Here is a 23,906-nt window from a genome sequence, read left to right as displayed (position 1 = left end):
AGCAATTTGAGCACAGTAAAACCAAATAAATAAGGAGAACTCAAACCAACTGAGTACTGTAAAATCCAATAAGTTAATAATAATAAGGCAACTCGAACGATTTGAGGAAACGGATTACAACAAACCATTTGAGTTAAAAAAATTATTTATGAGCACTGTGAACTTACTCCATTTAAGTTGAAGTAATGAGGTATTTAATTAACTCATTACCTTCAACACTGAGTTCAAAACTCTTTTCAAATGAGTAGATTTAACTTTCAGTCAATTTTGAGTTAACTACACTGATTTCATTTGACAAAGTTGACTTGACTTTAACAGTGTAGATGTGGAGTATAAATATATAATATGTATAGAAATACATATTTTTTAAAGCTTGATTTCTCAAAACAGTTTATTTATGAATATAAATATTCTTTTTAGCAGCAATTACTTGGAGCAAACTTCACTTTATATCTGCATTCTGAAGGATTTAACAGAGGGATTTTTTCAGGAATTATTTGACTGATTATACTGTACACAGTATTTGATTTTACAGTAATTATTGAGTGTTCAAAAGCAATGACCAAAATCACCTTTATAAAAAACATTTGACTATAATTTGTCACAAAGAAAATAATAATTAGAATGTTGAACCCGACCTACATGAAATGTTCATATACAGCATTTGTGCTATATATTTAGCAAAATACATTTAATTAATTAATTCATAACTCACTTTTTACAAAACTTGTAATACAAAACATGTGTGCAATCATTTAATCCATCAATTGGGGACGAATGTTAATACAATTTAGTTTTTACCCTAGTTAAAAGTGTTTTGTAGTGTGAAAAAAAAGTTTCACAGTATGTCTGATAACATTTTTACTTATGGCTATTTTGGCGTTAATTTTTTAAAAACCATTTTAAGGTCAAAATTAATAGCCCCTTTAAAGCAATTTTTCCCGATAGTCTACAGAACAAACCATCGATATACAATAACTTGCCTAATTACCCTAGTTAAGCCTTTAAATGTGTTTTGAAAATTATATAGTCAAATATTATTTACTGTCATCATGGCAAAGATAAAATAAATATTAGAAATGAGTTATTAAATCAATTATGTTTAGAAATGTGATGAAAAAAATCTTCTCTCCGTTAAACACAATTTGGGGACAACAATAAACGGGGCTATTAATTTATGGGGGCTAATAATTTAACAGTATATATCTCCAACCCAATAATTTGTTGTTTTAGAGCAGTACACTGAAAGCAAAAATAGTTAGTTAAAACAGTCAATATTACAAAGAAAGCAATATTATAATGCAGCAACAAATAGAAATAAATAAATAAACATAATAATATTCGATTATACTAATCAAATCCCATCTTTTTTTCTTAACAGTTTGAATTAAATGTATACTGACTCTTGTTAAAGACAATAGTTTTTCAGTAAAAAAAGCAGTGAATGATTCTCTTGTTTGTATTATGATTAACATTAAATAACATGGTCACTTTGAGACTTAAAGGGATAGTTCACCCAAAAATGTAATTTCTATTATCATTTACTCATCCTTCACTTTTTCAAAACCTATTAGATTTTTTTTTTCTGTTTTCTTTCTTTTTTTCTTCACGAAGATTTTTATGGTAATTTATGAGTGTCAAAAGTTGTGGATCTGTTCCACAATATATTTGACTGCGTGTCACTACATCCTAAACGACTAAAAAGATACAACTAAAGAAATCTCCACTTTGCTGAGAGAGAGCAATTCTCTTCCTGTTAAACCGAACAGTCGCATCATTGATGACATAAGCATGCTCAGGTTTGGAAGGTAAAGATGCAGTGTGAGTGCAGGCCATCGGGGGAGAGGGGAGGGAGGCAACCACGCTTCATCAAGGTTCAAGGCAACCGTGTCTAATGAGAGTACCCCTGAATAAAGTCAGTTATATAGATCTAAGTATTCATTTAGTTTTTCAAGCTTAAAACCTTAAATGATTGAAAGGCTAGTTACAAGTAAGTGCCATCAGGAGCAGCGGCTAGGTGCTGAAAATCTGTTGAAAATACTGGTAAAATAAATGTTTTCATTCAAGTTACTTTAAAAAAAGTAATAGATTACAAATTACTGATTACTATTGAAAAGTTGTAATCTGATTACATTACTAATCACTTCATGTAAAAGTACTCAGATTTCTAATTACTTCACTTTGAAGTTACTTTTAAAACATAAAATCTACCTGTAAAGATACAAAATAAACTCTTTCAGCTCTTTCAGTAATTTAATATTCACAAAAAAAAAACAAAAAACAAAAAAAAAACATTACGATGGGTTGATCACAGCAGCTTGACCAATTCAAAAGACTTAAAAATATAAAATTCTCTCATCATTTACTTGTTCCAAACCTGTTTGTCTTTTTTTTTTCTTTACACAAAAGAAGACGTTTAAAAGAAAACTATACCTGTAATCATTGACATCCAAAAAGTGTTTGGGTGTTTGTCTGAGGTAATTAGTCTATTAAAATCTGCATATTGAAGCTGATCGGTCAGTTCTTTTCACATGACTCGTGGTCCACCTGGAAACACGAGTGCGCAAAAGACGCGGTTATGCTTCTCATTACATTCAGAAGATACCTTTACTCTTGATCCTGCTCAAAAATATTTAATTTAGCCTGTTTGGGCTGGGTTGGGATTTCATGTTTCTGGGCACTGGTGTCCTCCTTGGTGATGATTCTGATGAGTATTATCGTAGAATGCTTTCTATTCAAGTGCTTGAACAAGTTGCTTTTCGAGTTAAAAGCAGTCCAAAGTTCTTTGTAGGCTGGACATAGATTGCATTGGACAGAAATGTTTTTTGTTTTTACGCTCAGTAAAATCAAAGTAATGTCTGTATTTCCATTTCCAAAATGTCTGTATTTGAAGAAGCAACCACTCTTGTCAGCAGTTATTTCAGCTTGCGTTCTCCAGCAATTTAAAAATAATTGCTTATTAACTGAACTTGTAATGGAAAATGTGATTTAAAAGAAGCATTTTTCTTCTCCCAAAAACTATATTTGTAATGTAAGTAACGCTATTACATTGACTTTAGTAAATGTAATCAAATTACACAAATTTAAAATGTGATTTGTTAAATTACTGTGTTCCTTAAAAATGTAGTATACAGTAATGCGTTACTATGGAATGAGTTACAACCCTCATCTGATCATAACAGTTAAGCAGAAGCAACCGGGCAGGCTTATTCAAAATTAAAAGTCTCCATTCATAAAGGGTATTGTTAGAAAAAATAAATAAATAAATAAATAAAAACAAAATCTCTTCCGCAGCCCTATAGTTATTATATCATCTTTGACAGCAAGGGGGCTCCTGGTGGTTCAGGGCCCTACTCAACGTGTGCTTATAGGCAGGTAAATGGTAAATGAATAAATCTGGTAAATGAAGCCAGGATAGCAGATTAAAGCAAGCCATTGATCATCTCCCACCGCAAATGATGCATAATCCCTCTCATAATCATCATGACAGGTCTGTAGGAAAGCAAGTGAATGAAAAAAGCGAGCCAGGGAAGGAATAAACCGATGAACGGGTTTTAAGAAGCAGGCCATTATGAGACATTTGCCTTCTTTTTATGATATCCAACGATCAGTTATCCAGATGGCTGATAGAGAAAGCATCACGACACCACTGCTTTGCATTGTTGTTGTTTTTTTTCTATTCTATTGCTATCATAGCTGCCATAAACAGATGTTGGATTTGTTTTTGCTTTCGAAGGCAGGTATTCCACCACACCACAGTTCTCTGACCAGCTGAGACTGACATCTGCCGTGGTGTTTGAGCAGGAGGGATTCACTGCTGGCAGGTTGCTGTTAACTTGGCAATAAAGGAAAAGTCCGGGATTATGAAGAACTGTAATGCGCTTGATGTGCTTCGATCATTCTGTCTCATCAGAGCATTTGTTTTTATGGTCATTATGTTGGAACGTAGCAAGACTAGCAGCATGGTTGGCTTGAATATGTGGCTGTGGGTGAAAAACCACCATCACCCTAATGCTCATTGTTGCCGTTTTACTTTCAAATCAAGCTTTTTGTGCTGATCATATATGAGATAATGCTCACTCTAGAAAAATGCTTAGTTGAGTGCTTGTGAAGCACTGGAGATTGTGCTCATGTAATTAGACTTGTTGCGCTTTGCCTCTGAGTGGCTTAGAATTTATTTACAAGGATCATGTTTTTCTGATCCATTTGCTAAACAATGATGAAAAAAATGTAATGCAGTCTAAAAATATTTATTTGAAACTGATACACTAACAAATGATTTCCTTATTTATTATTTTGTCTATTATTCATAGTCTACATGCAGTTGAAGTCAGAATTGTTTGCCCCCGCCCCCCCCTTTAGTTTTTCCCCAATTTCTGTTTAACAGTGAGAAGGTTTTTTTCAACACATTTCTAAACATAATAGTTTTAATAACTCATTTCTAATAACTGATTTATTTTATCTTTGCCATGATGACAGTAAATAATATTTGACTAGATATTTTTCAAGACACTTCTATACAGCTTAAAGGGACATTTAAAGGCTTAACTTAATTAGGTTAACTAGGCAGGTTAGAGTAATTAGGCAAGTTATTGTACAACGATGGTTTGTTCTGTAGACTAAAACTATATATACATAGCTTAAAGGGGCTAATAATTTTGACCTTAAAATGCTTTTTAAATAATTAAAAATTGTTTTTATTCAAGTCGAAATAGAACAAATAAGACTTTCTCCAGAAGAAAAAATATTATCAGACTTACTTTGAAAATGTCCTTGCTATGTTAAACATTGTTTGGGAAAAAAAAAAAAAAAAAAAAAATATCAAAGAGCTAATATTTCTGACTTCAACTGTAAATAAACATTCTTAAACCAAAATGTATTTTCCTAAGAAGCAAAATGACTTCACACATAAATTATTGTTTAAAAAAATAATTTTTATGCTTAAGAAACCAGTATCTGGTAATAGTGTATTTAATATACTTTTGTTTTCTCTTTTAATTAAGTATTTATGATTAATACATTGTTTTTGTCTTTCTTTTTTCAAGTGTGCAAATGTAAACGCTCTCAAATCAAAATGCAATTTCTTAAGAAAAATATTTTTCACACATTAATTATTGTTGAAAAAAAGAAACCAGATTTAAGAAACCAGTATCTGGCAGTGGTGTGTACAATATAGTCTTGATTTACATTTTTCATTTAACAATTTTGCATGATATTGCCATCAATTTCATACAATATACTCAGGAGATGTGTGGCTTTTGACCTATCACTTTTCTGCATTGCTCCAGGACTGATTTCATATATTTGTTTATGAAATAATAAAATGTTTAGTGCGGTGCATTATTATTATTTTTTTTACATTACAAACTTTAAGCATCTATAACTTTTTTCATTTTAAACATTATAAACTCTCGATGATGTATAGTAAAGCCTAAATGTCTTCTTTCCAAAGATACATGAACTTGTAGACCAAATTATTTAGCAACTGTTACTGTTTTAGTTTAGGAAGATCATTTTTGAGGAAATGTCTCTGATGGTGAAAAAAAAAAAGGACACCGATATAGTCTCAAAAAACTTTTTACAGAAATCTTATTTTGCATGCTATCTTAATATACTCATATCTTAATATACTCATGGGACACTTGACTTTTAAGGCATATTTTTTCTAGTTTATTACATTATTGTTAATATGTGTGTTTGTATATAAATATGTATATAAAGTATGATTAAACCGTACAATTTTCTTACAACTTTTTCATTACTTCATAATATATAACTTTTTTTGTTTTGTTTTTAGCAGGAAACTTTCTTGATGGACCATAGTAAAGCTCAAAGCATCTTCTTCCCAATGATACATAGTTTATGTTTATAGCTCACTGGGGTCAATAACTGTTACTATTTAAATTTAGGCAGATGTAAATCCCCAAATGTGAGTGCTGGGTAACAGGTTTAAGATTATTTTGGATTAATATTGCTTGTTTTTAACTTATAGCCACTCAATTGTGATTGGTTTTCCAGAAAATAAAAGTAGTATACAAAAAATTATAATTATATATAAAAAAATTTCAGTAGTATACAATATAAGAATTTTTAGATATTTCTATACAGAAAATAAGGCAAAAAAAAAAAAAGAAAAAAGAAAAACGGCATGTGAGAAAATATGTTTTGCAATGTTGCAGCATAGCCTGGATTTCCTTTGTCATTATTTAAATGTCAGTTAAAAGTAATCTTTAAAATACTTATACATTAATAGCACTGTTAAATTTAATTTTTGAAAATTAAAATCCATCAATTTTCCATGCTGTACATTATGTTTGTAACACCTTTATTCACCTTAAAATGATTGAATTTGGGTTTTATCTGTTCATTTATTTTAACATAATATTTTTAAAGGTTAGGTTTTCTGACATTTTCCTCTTAAAAAATGTCCACACCAAATGTATTTGGTTTACAATTCTGTATATGTATTCTGATACACTGAAAAAAAAAAAATTTGATTTGCATCGTATCGGCTATTGAGTTTTGCAGTGTATTGGCAATTCACTAAATTAGTTTTTCTTAGATATGCATTTATAAGGTTTAAATAAGCATTGTAGATTAATGATGTGAGTACTGTAAGTTTAAGTCTATTTCTGTCTAGTCTATAACCAAAATTGCCTCTAACAAACCTCAACTTCAGGAATCCTCTTTTTTTAGGCGATGCTTTTGTCAACAAGGTGCTGCCACTTTGGAAAATTCCCTCACTTTCCCTCACTTTATGGGTTATATCGTGCGGAAGGGAAACGATTCCTGTGTATCGTGATGGCTTCTATGTTTTATTGTTTGTTTTTTGCCTTTTCAAGTCCCAGCGGAGGGTGCGAGCAGCGTTTTCAGATTTGCTTTTCCGTTAAAGCATAATGCGTGTGTCATTTTGAGAGAAAATGGTGCATCTGGAGAAGCAGGTTGTGAAAATGGCACCTGATATGACCTCCATTTTAGAGAATGGTGAAGGAATAATGGAAACCCCGGGAGGTAAAGAGTGCTGCTTCTCCCCTGCCCTGCGACGAGACCCCGGGCCAGGCATTAGAGAGGATGAATGACAAAACCGAGATCCCAGCCGCCGCGCTGCTTGTTTATAAATGCGTGAGATAGATTAAACTTGTTTTTTCTGCAATATCAATGATTGATGTTTCCCTATCATCGTTTTTCTCCCACAATTAACTACGACACCAAAAATCTACTGTCGTCTGTCAGAGAATAAATACTATGCGTAATCTATGTTTCGACAAACATAATTTTTTTTTCAGTCTAGTTGTCTTTAATCGTGTGCCTGTAGCTCTTTTACACTTTGCCCTGATCTCTGAGAGTCAGACACACGGATTCATTTCCAAAGAGTCGCCACTGCCAGACCTCCTACTGCGCTAAGCCATCAGCTTTATTTGTTGATCTGTATTTCTCTCCCTCCCTCTTGGCTCATCGAGGCAAAGAAGCGTACTCGTGGGTTACCATTAGAGGCAGATAATCTGCAGTGATTAGATGTGGCCTGGTCCCGGAGAGAGGCTGGAGAAGCGAGGCTTTCAGTGGAGAAGAATAGGGCGCAGTGCTCAGCTTTGCCTCTTCCTCTCAGAGCTCCGCGGACGGGGCAGCTGTCTATTCACACAACCCTGCCAATTAAGCACATTCAGCAGGGGCGCTGGAGAGACACCCAGCCGGAGGTAATCAGAGACTTGATCATCTCTCCTTCTCCCCTCTCATCTCATATCCTCTCATAATTTCTCTTTTCTCCTCTCTTCTTTCCTTTTGACTCACTCTCGCTAGCCTTTTTCCTCCTTACCTGCTGGTGGTGTGAAAATGACTTAGTGGGAGTTTACTTTGGAGTGGCCGTGCTGCTCGGATAAGTTTTTCTTGTAATATTCCTGCTGGCTCTTTCAGATTCAGACTTATGTTCAGTGCATAGTGTAGGGCTTGATCGTTCTGTCTCAGTATCGTTAGGTTGGAACTAAATAAAGTTGTGATTTATTTATTTAAGTTTAAGATTTATTTTGACGTATTTGTGTTTATTATGATAAGACAAGATATTGACAGAAAATGAAGTTGGAGAGAGGGGGGGGGGGGGGGTTCAAGAAAGGTCTGTCTGTCAGGATTCGAACTAGGAATACCAGCAAAACACTATAAACAAGATGGGTTTCACTTAATTCCTCCATGTTGTCCCACCAAAAATCGATTAGGTTAACTTAATGGTTTTTACAAATTTAAGTCGATTGAACATGAGACAATTAATATGACTCCCCAAAAAACTCAATAACTGTGTTGACCCACACGGTAAGAACCTATATAAACATATAGGTTTTTATATAGGTTTTTATATAGGTTTTTTATATATGTCACATAAAACATTTGCCGTTTTTCTATATTATATGTCCATATATGCACATATATGTGTACATACAGGTGAAGTAATAATTATTAGCCACACTCTAATTTTTTTTGATAGTCTCAGAACAAACCATCATTATACAATAACTTGCCTAATTACCCTAAACTGCCTAGTTAACCTAATTAACCTAGTTACGCCTTTAAATGTCACTTTAAGCTGTACAGAAGTGTCTTGAAAATATCTAGTAAAATATTATTTACTGTCATCATGGCAAAGATAAAATAAATCAGCTATTAAAAATGAGTTATTAAAACTGTTATGTTTAGAAATGTGCTGAAAAAATCTTCTCGTTTAACAGAAATTAGGGAAAAAATAAACAGGGGGCTAATAATTCAGGAGGGCAAATAATTCTGACTTCAACTGTATATAATTTGGGAAATTTGGGAAAAAAATAAACAGGAGGGCTAATATTTCAGGGGGGTTATTGGTTCTGACTTCAACCGCATAAATGTGTGCATATATGCACATATATATTCACCTATATGTTTACCTAGATATTAGTTAAATTATTGGAATCCATAGCTGCTAGACAACATAAATAAAAGCCCATATAAAAATATATAGTACAAGAACAAAAATAAAACAAAAAACTGAACAAAAAAAAAAAAAAAACTACAAACCATTTTGTTATACATTTCCATCTTTTTCACTGTCTTCATACATAAAAGAATTGAAGTTGTAAATGTTTCAGGAAAACATGTAGACAGCATAGCTTTCCAACTCCTCTAACTTATTTGCCATAGTTAAATTCCATAACATACTAATTACATGTGATTCCAATTTGGTGTATGTTCGCACATACATAATTTTTTATTTTATTTATTTATTTTTTTTAGCTCTTAGTTATTGCCTAGATAATAGTAAATATGAGCTAGGCATCATGTATGACAGTTGCGAGTAAGATATGATCCACTGTAGATAGGATCTTTATAGGATATCTTGTATGTAATGTACATATAGTGCTCATATGTGGATATAAAGAAGCAATACAAAAGACCTATATGGCCTGTACATGCACCTCAATTTTGTCTATATGTAGCATATATAAACATATATACATCATATATATTATCATTTATGTGCATGTATGCAGCATATACTGTAGGTTTTATTATGAGGATTTATCCTCATATTGGTTCTTTCCATGTGGGGATTCAGCTCATTTTAAATAAGTAGTTTAAACACGCAGCAAGAATATTCTTGAGTGCATATTCATTTCAATTCAGTTCAATTCATCCTCATTGCCCTTTTTACAATGTAGATTGTGTCAAAATAACATCACATTAATGCTATACAGTACGTCAGCACACTGACCACTAGGCTATTAGAGTCAACGTGACATTACTTTTTTTTAGGAATAAAAAGACACTTTAAAAAATACTGGCTCCCACACAATTCCTTCATTTTGTCCCAACCCAAGTCCATTAAGTTAACTTGATTATTTTTGCAAATTTACGGGGACTGGGCATAAAACAATTAAGTTGTCCCCTAAAAAAACTTAAAAATTGTTTTAATTTAGCTCATTTTAAATAAATAGTTTGAAAAGTAGCACAATTATATATATATATATATATATATATATATATATATATATATATATATATATATATATATATATATATATATATATATATATTTATTTATTTATTTATTTATTTATTTATTATTTATTTATTTATTTATTTATTTTTTTGAGTGTACAGTACTTTACCTATATTAGCACTCTGGGTAAATAAGAGCAAAGACAACTGTAAAAAATCTTATTACCACTTACACTTAATACCATTTAGTATTTTGTGCGACATTTTAACACATAATAAAAAAGTTAGGTCGCACTTTATTTTGTGGTAAAATTCTTGCTATTTATAGACCATTAGCTATGATTTTTGCCTCAGAAAGCTCCTAATTTGCTACTTATTAATACTTTTTTTAAGTAGTAGTTAGGTTTAGGTATTAAGTACAGTTGAAGTCAGGTTTATTAGCCCCCCTTAATTATCAGTCCCCTGTTTATTTTTTCCCCAATTTCTATTTAACAGAGAGAAGATTTTTTTAACACATTTTTAAACATAATAGTTTTAATAACTCATTTCTAATAACTGAATTATTGTATCTTGCCATGAGGGCAGTAAATATTATTTGACTAGATATTTTTTCAAGACACTTCTATACAGCTGAAAGTGACATTTAAAAGCTTAACTATGTTAATTAGGTTAGGTTTAGGCTAGGCGGGTTAGGGTAATTAGGCAAGTCATTGTATAACGATGGTTTGTTCTGTAGACTAACAAAAAAAAAAAAAAAAAAAAAAAAAAAAAAAAATATATATATATATATATATATATATATATATATATATATATATATATATATATTGATTTTAGTCAAAATAAAACAAATAAGTCTTTCTCCAGAAGAAAAGATTTTATCAGACATACTTTGCAAATTTCCTTGCTCTGTTAATCACCATTTGGGACATATTTAAAAAAGAAACTTAAAAAATTTAAAGGGGGACTTCAACTGTAGAATTAGGCATGGATAATAAGATCATGCAGAATATGTACTTTATCTGTACTAATAAACATACACAAAACATAAACAAACATCTTAATACTAGACAGGTAATAAGGCACTAGTTAGTAAGAATTGGTACTAAACTAAATTGTTACCAAAATATGCACGCTACAATTGTTGGCATCCCTAAAATTTCATATTGAGTATCTTACCCATGTTAATACACAATAAAGTAATCAATCAATAAATGAATGCATTTATTAATTTTACATTTTCAGAGTTATTCAACTGTATATAGATTTTCACCATGATTTTCACAGCCAATATGACCTTCTTCTACAAAGAAGACAATATTTGAAAGGTGTCTCTGTGTCTATACATAAATAACCTAATCACAGACTGGAAATATCCTCTTTTTTATCATGAGTAATAGCATATGGGTTTGGAACAATGTGGTAAATAATTATGACAGAAATACATTTATATATATTTATTTACTTATTAGGGAGGATTAACCATATGTTTAATTAAACCAGTCAGGTCAGTCAATCAGCAAAATGTTTATTAACATATAAAAGCAGTTCATGTTTGCTTTGTGGCATTTTTGACTCTGTATTATCTCAGAGGTATTATTTAGGCCACATTCAGGGCACACACACACACACACACACACACTTGCAGGTTCTAATAATGGCACACAGAACAGTCATTAATACTCGGTGTGGCATGAGCACCGTGGGCTGGCCAGTAGTAATGGATGCTGTGACCAGTAATTAGGGTACAGGCTGGTGTTAAAGAGTCAAGACTTTGGGAAACCGATTTGTGGAATAATTAGTCTCTAACAGTTTATTGATGGCTCTTTCATACTTTTCCAATGTGTTCCTTTTGGCCCCTCAGCCCACATTAACGACCCTCTGGGTCTCCCCAAACAGTCGTCCCGTCTAATTAATTGAAATTAGGGCAGATCAAATGCATTTCAAGTTTCTCATATTAAAATTACCTGGGGGAATGAATTTCCAATTTAGAACTTGGGATTTCTGTCTTGTTAAATGGTGCTAAACGATGGTCTTAATATGCACGAGGCAGTAATGCAGTAGACTAATGGCTGCTAATCTGAGGCCATTGTTCTTGTTGGCTTGTTGATACCTCTCCATTTACAGGACCTCATTGCTCAAGCCTGTCTCCTGTTTAGAATGACGTGAATTAGCTGTTAAAAGATTTTTTTAACCTCATAATTCATTAAATGCATTCTATTTTGCTTTCAGGGTCTGTTTAAAGAGAAAGAATCATTACTTTATAAAACATAATAAAATATTTTTGAACTTTCAATCAGCAGCTTCTATCTAATGAGTGAACATTCATTCATTCATTCATTCATTTTCTTTTTAGCTTAGTCCCTTTATTCATCAGGGGTCGCCACAGTGGAATGAACCACCAACTTATCCAGCATATGTTTTACACAGTGGATGCCCTTTCAGCTGCAACCCATCACTGGGAAATGAATGAGTAAACGCAAACATATATTTAGATAACACAATACTAATTCTATAGCTTCATTTTCCATCTATAACCTTGATTTTCAATCACAACAATTGAAAACATTTGTTATTTTGACCAATTAAATGTACAAATGCTTGCACATCAATTTAAAATGGAATCGACAACAAAAATATATACAATTGAAGTCAGAATTATTAACCCCCCTTTGATTTTTTATTTATTTATTATTATTTCCTTTTTTTATATTTCCCAAATGATGTTTAACAGAGCAGGGAAATTTTCACTGCATGTCTGATAATATTTTTTCCTCTGGAGAAAGTCTTATTTGTATTATTTTGGCTAAAACAAAAGCAGTTTTAAATTTTTTAAACACCATTTTAAGGACAAAATTATTAGCTCCTTTAAACTATATGTTTTTTCGATAGTCTACAGAACAAACCGTCGTTATACAATAACTTGCCTAACAACTTGCCTAATTACCCTTGCCTAGTTAACCTAATTAACCAAGTTAAACCTTTTAATGTCACTTTAAACTGTAAATATGTGTTATGAAAAGTATCTGGTCAAATATTATTTACTGTCATCATGGCAAAGATAAAATAAATCAGTTATTAGAAATGAGTTAATAAAACTATTATGTTTTGAATTTTGTTGAAATTATTTTTTTTTCTTCGTTAAACAAAAATGGGGGAGGGGGCGCAAGGGGCTAATAATTCAGGGGGACTAATAATTCTGACTTCAACTGTATCTAAAAAATTACCTTTGTGCAAAATGTCAAATTTTTATTTTATTTTAATACACTGAAAAAAGTTCCGTTCAAAACATAGTTTTTGATTATATTTGTTTTGACTAATGTAAGACTTACATTTTTTAAAGGCAATTGATTTATTTTTCATTGGCTCATGTTATCAAATTTAGATGTGAAACCATCACCCTAAATTTTTGTTTTGATTAAAGCAATAGCTATTTGTTTAGAACAAAGAGAGAATTAAAATTAAAGGTGCAGTATGTGATCTGCCCAATTGCTAACCACTTAGCATATTATCTTTGGAGGAGGGACTGTGATTCAAAGCCACACCCCCAAAATAGTGAGCACGCGCACCGCGTCACAACAGCCGACAGACAACCCACTAGTTCATGTCATTCACTAGTTAGTTAGTGCCAGCGCTGTGCAGGTATTACATTTATTACTAAGCCACACTTACATGCTATTTCAGAGCGAATATTTAGAGTAGCTTGGTAAACAGAATAGGAAGGCTGTCATTGTTCAAAAATGACCCAATGTGACTATAAAAGCAACTTCAGCTCAATAAAGCAGGTTAGGCGGAATAGCGCTATTTACTGATGTTTTGTTGTTAAACTAAATATAAATCTACATTATCGATGCTGTAAAAGGACCTTATGAAACTGAAAATAATCACATCAATCTTTCACCAGGAGATTTCAGTGGCTAAACAACATGTCTGTGCATAGAACCTATTCATAACAGAACACAATCTACCATAAGCTTAGCCTGACTAAAATAGTTTCAAAACAGAACATTACCTGTCTAACAGGAATACTTCAGCCATGGTGTCGTCCTTCCTCCAGCGTGCTAAAGTAACTCCAATATTAATTCAGGTTTTTAAAAGTTTCAATTCAGCATTTGATTTGTCCCGGTCTATCTCGCGACCGCGCGGGCGACTTAAGCAGACGGGCACGCGTGAATGGCGGATCTGCGTGAACAAATGCGCAGAAGTCTGAATCTACATTTGCTGACAGACAGTCTGAGCTGCTTATCGGAATTATGAGAGACGTCTGTCCGACTCTATTTAATTGGATGAACATTTTTTAGTTTTATGCCTTACTCAGAATATAAAAATGCTAAAAAACACATTTAGATTTTATACTGTAATCATTACTATTGGACTGTGTAGAGACTTTCAATCAGCACAACAAAAAATGTTTTTGTTTCTCACCTACTGCACCTTTAATTGACTTTCTGCAACAAGACAAATATTTCTTGTACCAGGTTATTTCTATCTCATGGATATAAAAAAATATTGTTAAAGGCAAATTATTTATTTTTCATTGGGTCAAGTTATCAAATTTGGATGTCAACCATTACCCTAATTAAAAAAAAAATTCCAATGTAGTTTTGTCTTGAAAAAAAGGGTCTTAAACATTTACAAGTTTTGTTCCCTTACTATGTTTTTAAATACAATATTTATGTATTTCTTCTGTGTCAAAAACAAAATACAGGTCAGTTAATATAGAAGTACATATAAACTAATGTTTTCTATTGCTTATTAGGTTATTCAAAGCCAGTTGACACGGCACAGACTGACACAGACACTTTGTTTGGCACAGTTTGAATGGACCTTTACACTTTAAATTCTAAATCTAAACTCTAGATCAGTTTGCATATATTCCCACATTTTTATTCCTCGGCTGTAATTGACACGCATTGTGTGACCCAATAGAATGTGCCTGTGTTTATTTCACCTCCTGACCTCTCAGGCTAAACATCAATGCTCTTTGGCATTCATTTCAGTCAGCTCTATCCATCCTCTCTGACTCTAGCAGTTTTTCAGAGCCTTGTGGAGGAGATTCAGAGAACTAGACCTGTATCTGTATTTGATATAGACAAGCTGTTTCATCGAACTCTTGAGGGACTTGCTCTTTGGGAGCAACGGTCCCGTATGTCTCCCAACAAAAAGTCAATCTTTCCCTCTTGTGTCCTGATTACGAGGCGTTATTGGCATTTACATCTGTATTAACAGAGGCACACATGACCCTGCGTGTGTCCGGTCTGGCAGATTGATTAACAAAGGACGCTGCTTCATGCCTTTCACTGTGTGATTCGACAGTCGGGACTCTGGGGGCCCCAACCTGCCCAGGACCCTGAGGGACCACAGGCCTTTGGTGAGACACTGGACCCCTGCTTCAGGGGCCAGATTAATCCTGCGGAGCCACAAAAGATGCACATGTCCCCTCGGCCAGGACCAGCCCATTCAGACCTGCGTTCCTTACACCCTAATAAGGATTAGGCTTAATGAACTGGAAGAAGTTAACAATAAATGAAGCGGACTCTTTAAGCAGACTCTAATTCCATTTTGTGTCGCCCATTCTCTCCTGCCTCTATTTGAACACAAGGTGTAATCCTCTTGAATATCAAAGATGGTTAGGGGTATGAATTTACACTTTTCTCCGTTGGTTCTGGGCCGATTAAACATCCCTAGTGAATGTTGCTGGGAGTGACGCTAATGACAGCTCCCATCTGCTGTCAAGAGGCACAAGCTCTTTTTGATGCCGTATGGCCTCCCGATTACACATTCACATTTTGGCTTTGATCTAATATTGGGGTGGAAAATACAGTCTGTTATTATTATAGTATATGCATTTAATTATATAATTTATTAATTAATACATTTTTTTCCTTCATTTTATTTACATTTTAAATTAAATTTAATTTAATTTTAATTTTAATTATTTTATTTATTTAATTTAATTTAATTTATTTTTTATTTTGTTTTATTTTATATTATTTTATTTGTTCATGTTTTTTAAAATGGTGGTGGGGGGTATAATTCTGACAGAAATGAAAAGCTGCATTTATATGATCATAAATACAGTAAAATATTCTTCATTCATTCATTTATTTATTCATTTTCTTGTCAGCTTAGTCCCTTTATTAATCTGGGGTTGCCACAGCGGAATGAACCACCAACTTATCTAGCAGATGTTTTAATCAGCAGATGTCCTTCCAGCTGCAACCCATCTCTGGGAAACATGCCTACAGCTGTAATATTTAATATCAATAATAAATATCATTTAATTATAGTTTTTTATCAAACATAATTTCTTTATCATTTATTGTGATAAAAATGTATATACTGTGATCATATTTAATACCATATAACTCGGGTCCTTATATACAACCGTATCCCACCAAGAGAAGTGTTTTATAATGCAACATGGACACAAGCACATTTGTTCTTTAACATTTCTTTCCTTTTTTATGTATTTGTATTTATAGTTTACATAGTGGTATGTCACCTTTTGGAATGTTATATTATATATTATAATAACATAATTCAATGTAGATCTTTTGCACAGTCGCACACACTGGATAGCACAAATCTGAACCATGATTCAAAGCCCACGTTTAAAGTGTAGTGGCTATTTCGCTGGTGTGGTGTGATTTGTTTTATTGACTTTTTTTCTGAAAGGTGAATCCTTTTATTCTGGTGAGTTCGACTGAAGAGGCCTGGACTGGTCAATGAGGAGGGCTGCTGGAAGGGCAGAATTTTCCCCCCGTTGCTTGTTCAGATCATACTCCGCTCTCCAAATGCAATTTCACAAAACCCTTTACCCAAAACCATATTCTTGACATGAAAATGGCCATTTACAGATGGCCCAGGGATTAAGTGCTTTTACGACTTCACTCAGAGTTCAGAAGCAACTGAAAAAGAGAGACTGCAGTAAACTGAGTGGGAAAAAGAAGCTGTTTTCATTTTATCTTCTCATCCCAGTTTCATGACAACTACTGTATGTCAAAGTATTAGCCTGCTATTGTATAACTGTACTTGTATAATTGTACTACTAATCTAGTACCTGCATTTGACATAATAAACTGCACACACACATTTACTGCTGAGCTAGCAGAGGCAGTAATCAAATATTTTCTTTTAGAATCATCTCTTAAAGGGATAGTTCACCTAAAAATGTCAATTCCTCTATATTTTACTCACAATCACTTGTTCCAAACCTGTTTGAGTTTCTTTTTTTCTGTTGAACACAACTTTTAGGTTTCTTTAATAAAAAGAAAGTTCAAAATAATAACTTTTATGTGCATTTATTTATATATATATTTAGAATTTATAATATAAAACAAGTTTGTAAATAAAAGCTAGCATTTTTCTTTTTTTTAATTAAAGATTCCTAAAAATTCAAAGTATCAAAATTATCCACAATACTATGAAAAATTTGTGATTTTGTACTGATATGAGCCATCACACATACAAAACTTTCCAGAAAAGTGAGTGAACAGGCCCATTTTGAAAAATCGGGCAAGTTCGTTCTGGCAATTTCCTGGAAAGAGAAGTTGTAACATTACGGGTAATGGAAATGCTGCTCTGTGTGAACCCAGAAGGAAACTTACCGCATTCTATTTTTTAAGAAGGCGCTGACGTAAGACATCTACCCCAGCCAATCAGAACATTCAGACGCAGATTATGAAAATAAAGCCTTTGAATATTTTTTCAGACGCATTCTGCTGGTTGTTTACCTTCAAGCTTTGCTTCAATTGCTTGACGCATGTGCACGTGAAGAAGTGCTCCGGTGAATGCCAGCACACAAACATATTATGTACATCTGACATGTGAAAGTGTTCCTCCATATGTTTTCATAGAAGTTGTTCACAATACTTATCCATCCACAGAATTTATAATGTAGTCAAATGTGTAAACATTTAGCTGTGGTTTGCGCTTCTGCCTTTAAATGTCTCTGAGACAAAGCAGCTGCATGAATGTTAAAGCTTTTAATAAACGTGAAACCATCAACAAAAGCCCGACCCCTTCTATGTTTTTGATTTGCAAACACATTTGTTTAGAAGCCATTTCTGCTTAATAATGTCAGAATTTACCGGTATTTTGGAATGGATGTGTGAAGATAGATTCCCATCAGGTTCCAGCTTTTTTCTGTGAAGTTTCAAGATACAATTGTTGTATTTGAATGACATAAAACAACTTGTTCAACCATCTCTGATAACAGGGAGCCTTTAGAGATTTCCAATTAAGTAAGATAATCTTTTTTAGCTGTAATCATGCCAAACATCAGGGCTTGCTGTTGAATTAACGAAAAGACGTCTATAATATTAAAACATTCAAAATAGCCAAATTGTAGTCAGATTAGATATTGGTTCCATAAGTAAAGGAAAACAATTCAAAACAGTTGAACTAAAACAGAACAAAACCACAAGAAAAAAAAAAGAAAAACATGCTAAAGTACCTTTTTCCACACCACATCTGTCACATTTAGGAGATACAGAGGGGAATATTTAACTGTATCTGGTTTTAGAGAAGTGAAGGTGATGTAAAACTTAAAATCTTTTAATTTATGTCTCAAATTTATCAAACCTTTCTTTATTCTCAGCAGGGCTTCTTCCCAGATCTCATCAGCCACTTCATTCAAATACATGGCCCAAGCTGTTTTAATGTGCTTAGTGCATATTGGTGCATCAAAGGTAAGAAAAAAGCTTGATATCAGATGTCTAGTATTAGGCTTAGAGGATAGAAGATTCTGAATAATATGACTTTCTGGTTTATTTAAAAATTCCACACTTTTGACTGGTACTGTATATCAAATAATTGTTTGAAATGAATAATTGTGTAGTTTTCATCAGCAGCTTTAGTTTAGCAAGTTATTGTTTCCAGTAGCTGGTGTTTGAAAGGCCTGGTCAGAGGTTGTCTGTCTGTGTCGTATGAGGTGTCAGAAATCGCCATCATGGCTCATGTGTTTGGCCCTCGGCTGCTTTACTCATGGCATGAATCAGGTCAAGGTCCAGCGACCCTCACATTGCTCCCTCAGCCATTCAGTTCAGGGACACTTTTCATGGCTGTTGTTGTGTCACTTCATAAGAGCCTGCAATTCAAAAGCAATTACGTATAAACTAACATGAGGGGCTCTGCTGGTGGCAGATCAGGCCAAACTAAGTCAAGCCTATCATTGCTGGCGCACACACTGACCTGTAGACATGGGGTCAGGATAATCAGCCATTGTTTTGTTCAGTGCTGCTAACTCTGTAATAACTCTCTTTCTTTCCCCTCTCATTCTTGTCCTGATGCTCTTTCAGTCAATGACCTGAAGATGTATCTGTCTATCCAATGTTCAGTATCTATTCATTCATGCATCCATCTTTCCAACACTCAGTATCTAAGTATCTTTCTTTACATTTTATCCATTCATTTTAATTTGATCATTTATTCATCTATTCAGGTATCCAACATACAATATACAGTATTTCATCCTTCCATCCATTCATAAATCCTTCTTTTGTATAGTTTTTACTTTCATTATATCAATCCCTTCATCCATCCATCTTTAGTTATTTCTTGCATTTGTCTATCCATCCATCCATCCATGCATGTATATTTTGTTCATCCATCCATATTTTGTTCTTTCTTTCATCCATCTATCCATCCATCCATCCATCCAACCTTCCATCCATCCATCCATCCATCCATCCATCCATCTATCCATCCATGCATCCATCCATCCATCCATCTATATTTTGTTTATCCATCCATGTTTTGTTCTTTCTTTCATCCATCCATCTATCTTCTTCAATCCATCCATCCTTGTTTTGTTCATTTTTTCTTTCATCCATTCATCCATCCATCCATCCATCCATCCATCCATCCATCCATCCATCCATCCATCCATCCATTCATCAAACTTTTGATATTTTTTTATTCATCCATCGTTCATTCATCCATTTATCAATGTGTTGTTCTTTTTTAATCCATCTATTCATCCATCCATTTAACTATCTGTCCATGTTTTTTTCAACCATCCATCCATCTTATGTTCCCACTTTCATCCATCCATCCATCCATCTTTTGCTCTTTTTTCGTTCATCCATCCATCCATCCATCCATCCATCCATCCATCCATCTATCCATTTATTTTTTGTTCATCCATACATGTTTTGTTATTTCGTTCATCCATTCATCATCCATATTTCTTTCTTTCTTTCTTTCTTTCTTTCTTTCTTTCTTTCTTTCTTTCTTTCTTTCTTTCTTTCTTTCTTTCTTTCTTTCTTTCTTTCTTTCTTTCTTTCTTTCTTTCTTTCTTTCTTTCTTTCTTTCTTTCTTTCATCCATCTATTTAACCAGCCATCCATTCAACCAACCAGAATATTTGTATTTACCCTTCCTTCCTTTCATCCATTCAGTCATCCATACAATTTTAGTTTTTTATCTTTTCCACATTCAAATAATTTATAAATATTAGATCAAACTTTTTTCAAAAAGATATTCTTGACTTACACCATTAGTTAAAGTTAAGATAATTTGAACTCTATTATATTGTAATACTGAACTTTACTACATTTAAACATTATATATTTTTTTTATTTTACATGGCAGCCTGTTAACAAAAAAGAATAAAAAACATGGAAAACATGCTTCGTGACATCCGTTTTTAAAACTGACTATCAATTCCTCATTATTACCTTAGTGTGTAGAGAAAGTTGACGTCACATCTCGACTGGTGTTTGGTTCAGTAGGTGGAGGTGTCAGAGGTTTAGAAGAAGGAGCTGTTTGAGATCACACTGAAGGTGTTGCCCAAAGGTCGTCATCACCGCCAGCTTAGCAGAGCAGGCGCCAACATCACTTCCTCACTGACGTCCAAGCCAATCACAACATGGCAAGTGTGACACACACCCAACCACAGAGAAAACAGCAAAACTACAGGGCGTCCTGGCAGGCCCAAACTTCAAAAAGAGCTCAGTAAATGCTCTCACTAAGTGATTAGGACAGAGATACAAAAGCTTTTCTTCAGACTACAGGCTACACTCACAAAACAAAACATCAATTACTGGTTTGTCAATGTAGAGCATGTTTCGCAAAATGCTTGTCATTTAATTTCTAAATCAGTCATTCAGAAGGGCTTGAAGTATAGGAGACTTCAATATTTTCCTTGGATAGTGCTGTTATTGAAATCATGAAACACCATGGCTGAATCAGGCATTTTAATGACCGCATGTCTAAAGAAAAAAACAAAAACAACTAAGTAGCAATGACAGAGTCAATAATTCTCTGGAAGGAAATATCAAAACACACGGATATCAAAAGTTTGTTTTCTTCTCCCGTCTGCCGCCCAGTCCACAAAGTCGCTCCTGGTGTCAGAGGTGGACATTACGCTAATTTCTCTAGTGTCTCGTGGGGGGACGGTCCCGAATCAATCCCAGCTGTCAGTGCTGTCGACCCAGGTGCGCGTAAGCTGGCGGACGCATTTACATTTATATGTATATGTAGATGTGTATGGCATGCGCAGGGTGACATGTAAAGACGTTGACACAGTAATCACAGGGCTGGGCGATGCCACCTGTCCGGCGCTGTGATGAGCACAGGCGAGCCGGACGTGAGCAAAACAAGTGGCCCTCAGATAAATGCCTGAGCCGGCCGTCATGCTCATGACAACACACAATATTATGCAAATGCTTGTCTGCATGATGGCAGCCTGTACCTCAGTGTCATCGCCACATCCCTTCTGCTTACTGATCAACTTGTCTTGCTTTCTTTTTTTGTTTCACATTCTGTCACTTTGTTTTTTTTCTTGTTTTTTTTAGATAGCAGATGTGTTCATGTTCTTACTGTTGATAAGATTGGTTAGTCAGTCTCTGTTCATTTTTAATATACATAAGATCAAGATCAACCTAAAATTTATAATGCATTTTTTTGTCGTAGACGTCATAGACAAAAGGAGTTTTGATTACTTTATTATTGATTACTAATGATGTCCCGATCTTGTTTTTTTGCCCTCTAATCCGAGTCATTTGATTTTGAGTAGTATGTGCCCGAAGAGACTGAAACACGATCTGATACTTTTATAATGCATAAAAAAGAATAAAGATGAGCAAAAAAAGGATGTTTTATTGAATTCACCTTACTTTAACATTCAACAACTCTGTTAACAAACAGAGCACTTCTGTGAGGTAGTTTGAACAATCAAGTAATAACTAACATCAATTCTTCACTTTTAAACTTCAGTGCAATAGTAATGTTTTATTCACATAGAGCGTTAGCGTCAACGCTTCTCATTCACTTTGAATTGTTTATGTCAGGCTTGATGCTGAAGCCCTGTGTGAATGCTTAACTTAAAATACCCAGCAGACAATCCCAAGTTTACATATCTCACAGTTTGCTATGGCAATGTTGTAGTCATCAACTTTTTAATACTTCCAGACCGCAGACATACTCACACTTTCTGCTTCCGTGTTTTACTTTGCCGGCATTTAACCAATAGCATCTCTGCAACAAAGTGATGTCATACCGCAACTGTTGCTGTTTCTGTGTGAAGTCAAGAAAGAGGTCTAACCCTGTGCCACTGCATAAGTATAGATGTGTTAAAAAACATTTAGAATATATATATATATATATATATATATATATATATATATATATATATATATATATATATATATATATATATATACATACATACATGCATATATGCGTGTGCTTGTGTGAATACCTGGCCTTCTCTGCCTCTGAATGGCAAATGATGGAAATGTAGTCTATCTAAGCTAATAATCACATTCTCAGTTACACCACATTCACAAACACACCAATCATCATCACTGGTTGGCTATGTGTCCCACCCCAGCCCTGAACACACACACACACACACACACACACACCCCAGAGAAAGAGAGGTACTATGGCTGAGAGAGACGCTGCTCGCATGAAAACCGATTCAGTGTTCTCAATTAACGTGCCTTTTATTGTCAGTAATGGTAACAGCATTGTAACGGGGGAAGCAGTACTTCATTTGATAACTTGTTACTAAAAAAAGTATTGCTGTCAGTAGCGCTATTTATTTATAGTGCCATTATTTTCATCACTGCAGGCCAATTCTTTTTTGTAACCCTTTCTTGGGCAGCAAACCATTGATGGTAACTTCATTGACACTTACTTTTTAAAGTTTTAAAAGTTCCAAACGTCTTGTAATAATCCACAGTAACACTACAGTTTTTTTTACAGTTTGTTTTTTTGCAAAGTGTATTGCAATAAGTGATATTTTCAAAAATTATTTATTAAAGAATAACAGTGGTACCAAAGATCATAGAATGCACAAGACATGTCACTCGTATCTTTTTGAATGGGGAAAAATGTAACAGTCAATGTGACAAATAAAGCCCTGCCTAGTACAGGAGCCAATCATCAAACGCTATATGATTAATAAAGCCCTCCTTTTGGTACAGAAGCCAATTAGCGATCGATATAGACTGACGATACTCCAGGAGAGGGGCTCGGATCAGACGTGAGTTTTTTATTTTGTGTGATTTGGACATTTAGAAATGAAACTAAAGACACAGTTGTTGTTTAATTTTATTGGTGATTCCTAATATGAAATTAAATTGTTAGCGTGGCAAGTAGTTTTGGAGAATTTGATGTTTCCCAGTGGACATGCTGCCGTTGTCTCTCACATTGTCCCACAAGAACATTGAAAATTGTGTAAATTAGTGTACAATGTTTTATATTTATTTTATAGTTATTTCACAAATTAGATTTTTTTAAAGTAACGCAATATTTACTTTCCCTGGTAATTAGTTATTTTTAGATTAATCTAAGTTACTAACTCCTGATTGTGAGACATTTAATTTGTGTTCATTCATTCATTCATTTATTCATTCATTCATTATTTTTTTGACTTTTTATACTTTACGGCTTAGTCCCTATATTAATCTGGGGTCACCACAGCAGAATAAACCGGCA

The 23,906-nt window shown here is 33.7% G+C and overlaps 1 protein-coding gene across 10 annotated transcripts in view; it reads left to right on the top strand.

Moving 5' to 3' along the window:
* LOC147833695 (uncharacterized) overlaps positions 1–23,906 on the top strand; it is a 185,009-nt gene that overhangs the window by 59,327 nt on the left and 101,776 nt on the right. For 6 of the 10 annotated variants that reach the window (XR_015944993.1, XR_015944994.1, XR_015944991.1 and 3 more), the window contains exons 1-2: positions 7,349–7,694; positions 18,563–18,650. Coding sequence is in view for 4 of the 10 variants with exons in the window: in XM_087284256.1 (XP_087140382.1) it covers positions 7,516–7,694; positions 18,563–18,650 (267 nt within the window). In the remaining 6 variants the exon portion in view is untranslated. Of the gene's footprint in view, positions 1–7,348; positions 7,695–18,562; positions 18,651–20,689; positions 20,833–23,906 lie in introns of those variants that run through there. The other 4 variants (XR_015944989.1, XM_088651210.1, XM_088651211.1 and 1 more) reach the window with 2 other exon arrangements.

This window comes from Danio rerio, chromosome 15 (genome assembly GCF_052040795.2).
Source record: "Danio rerio strain M-AB ecotype USA chromosome 15, GRCz13ab, whole genome shotgun sequence".
Taxonomy (NCBI): domain Eukaryota; kingdom Metazoa; phylum Chordata; class Actinopteri; order Cypriniformes; family Danionidae; genus Danio; species Danio rerio.
Note: the sequence above shows the minus strand (reverse complement) of the source record. Positions and strands in the feature narration are given on the sequence as shown.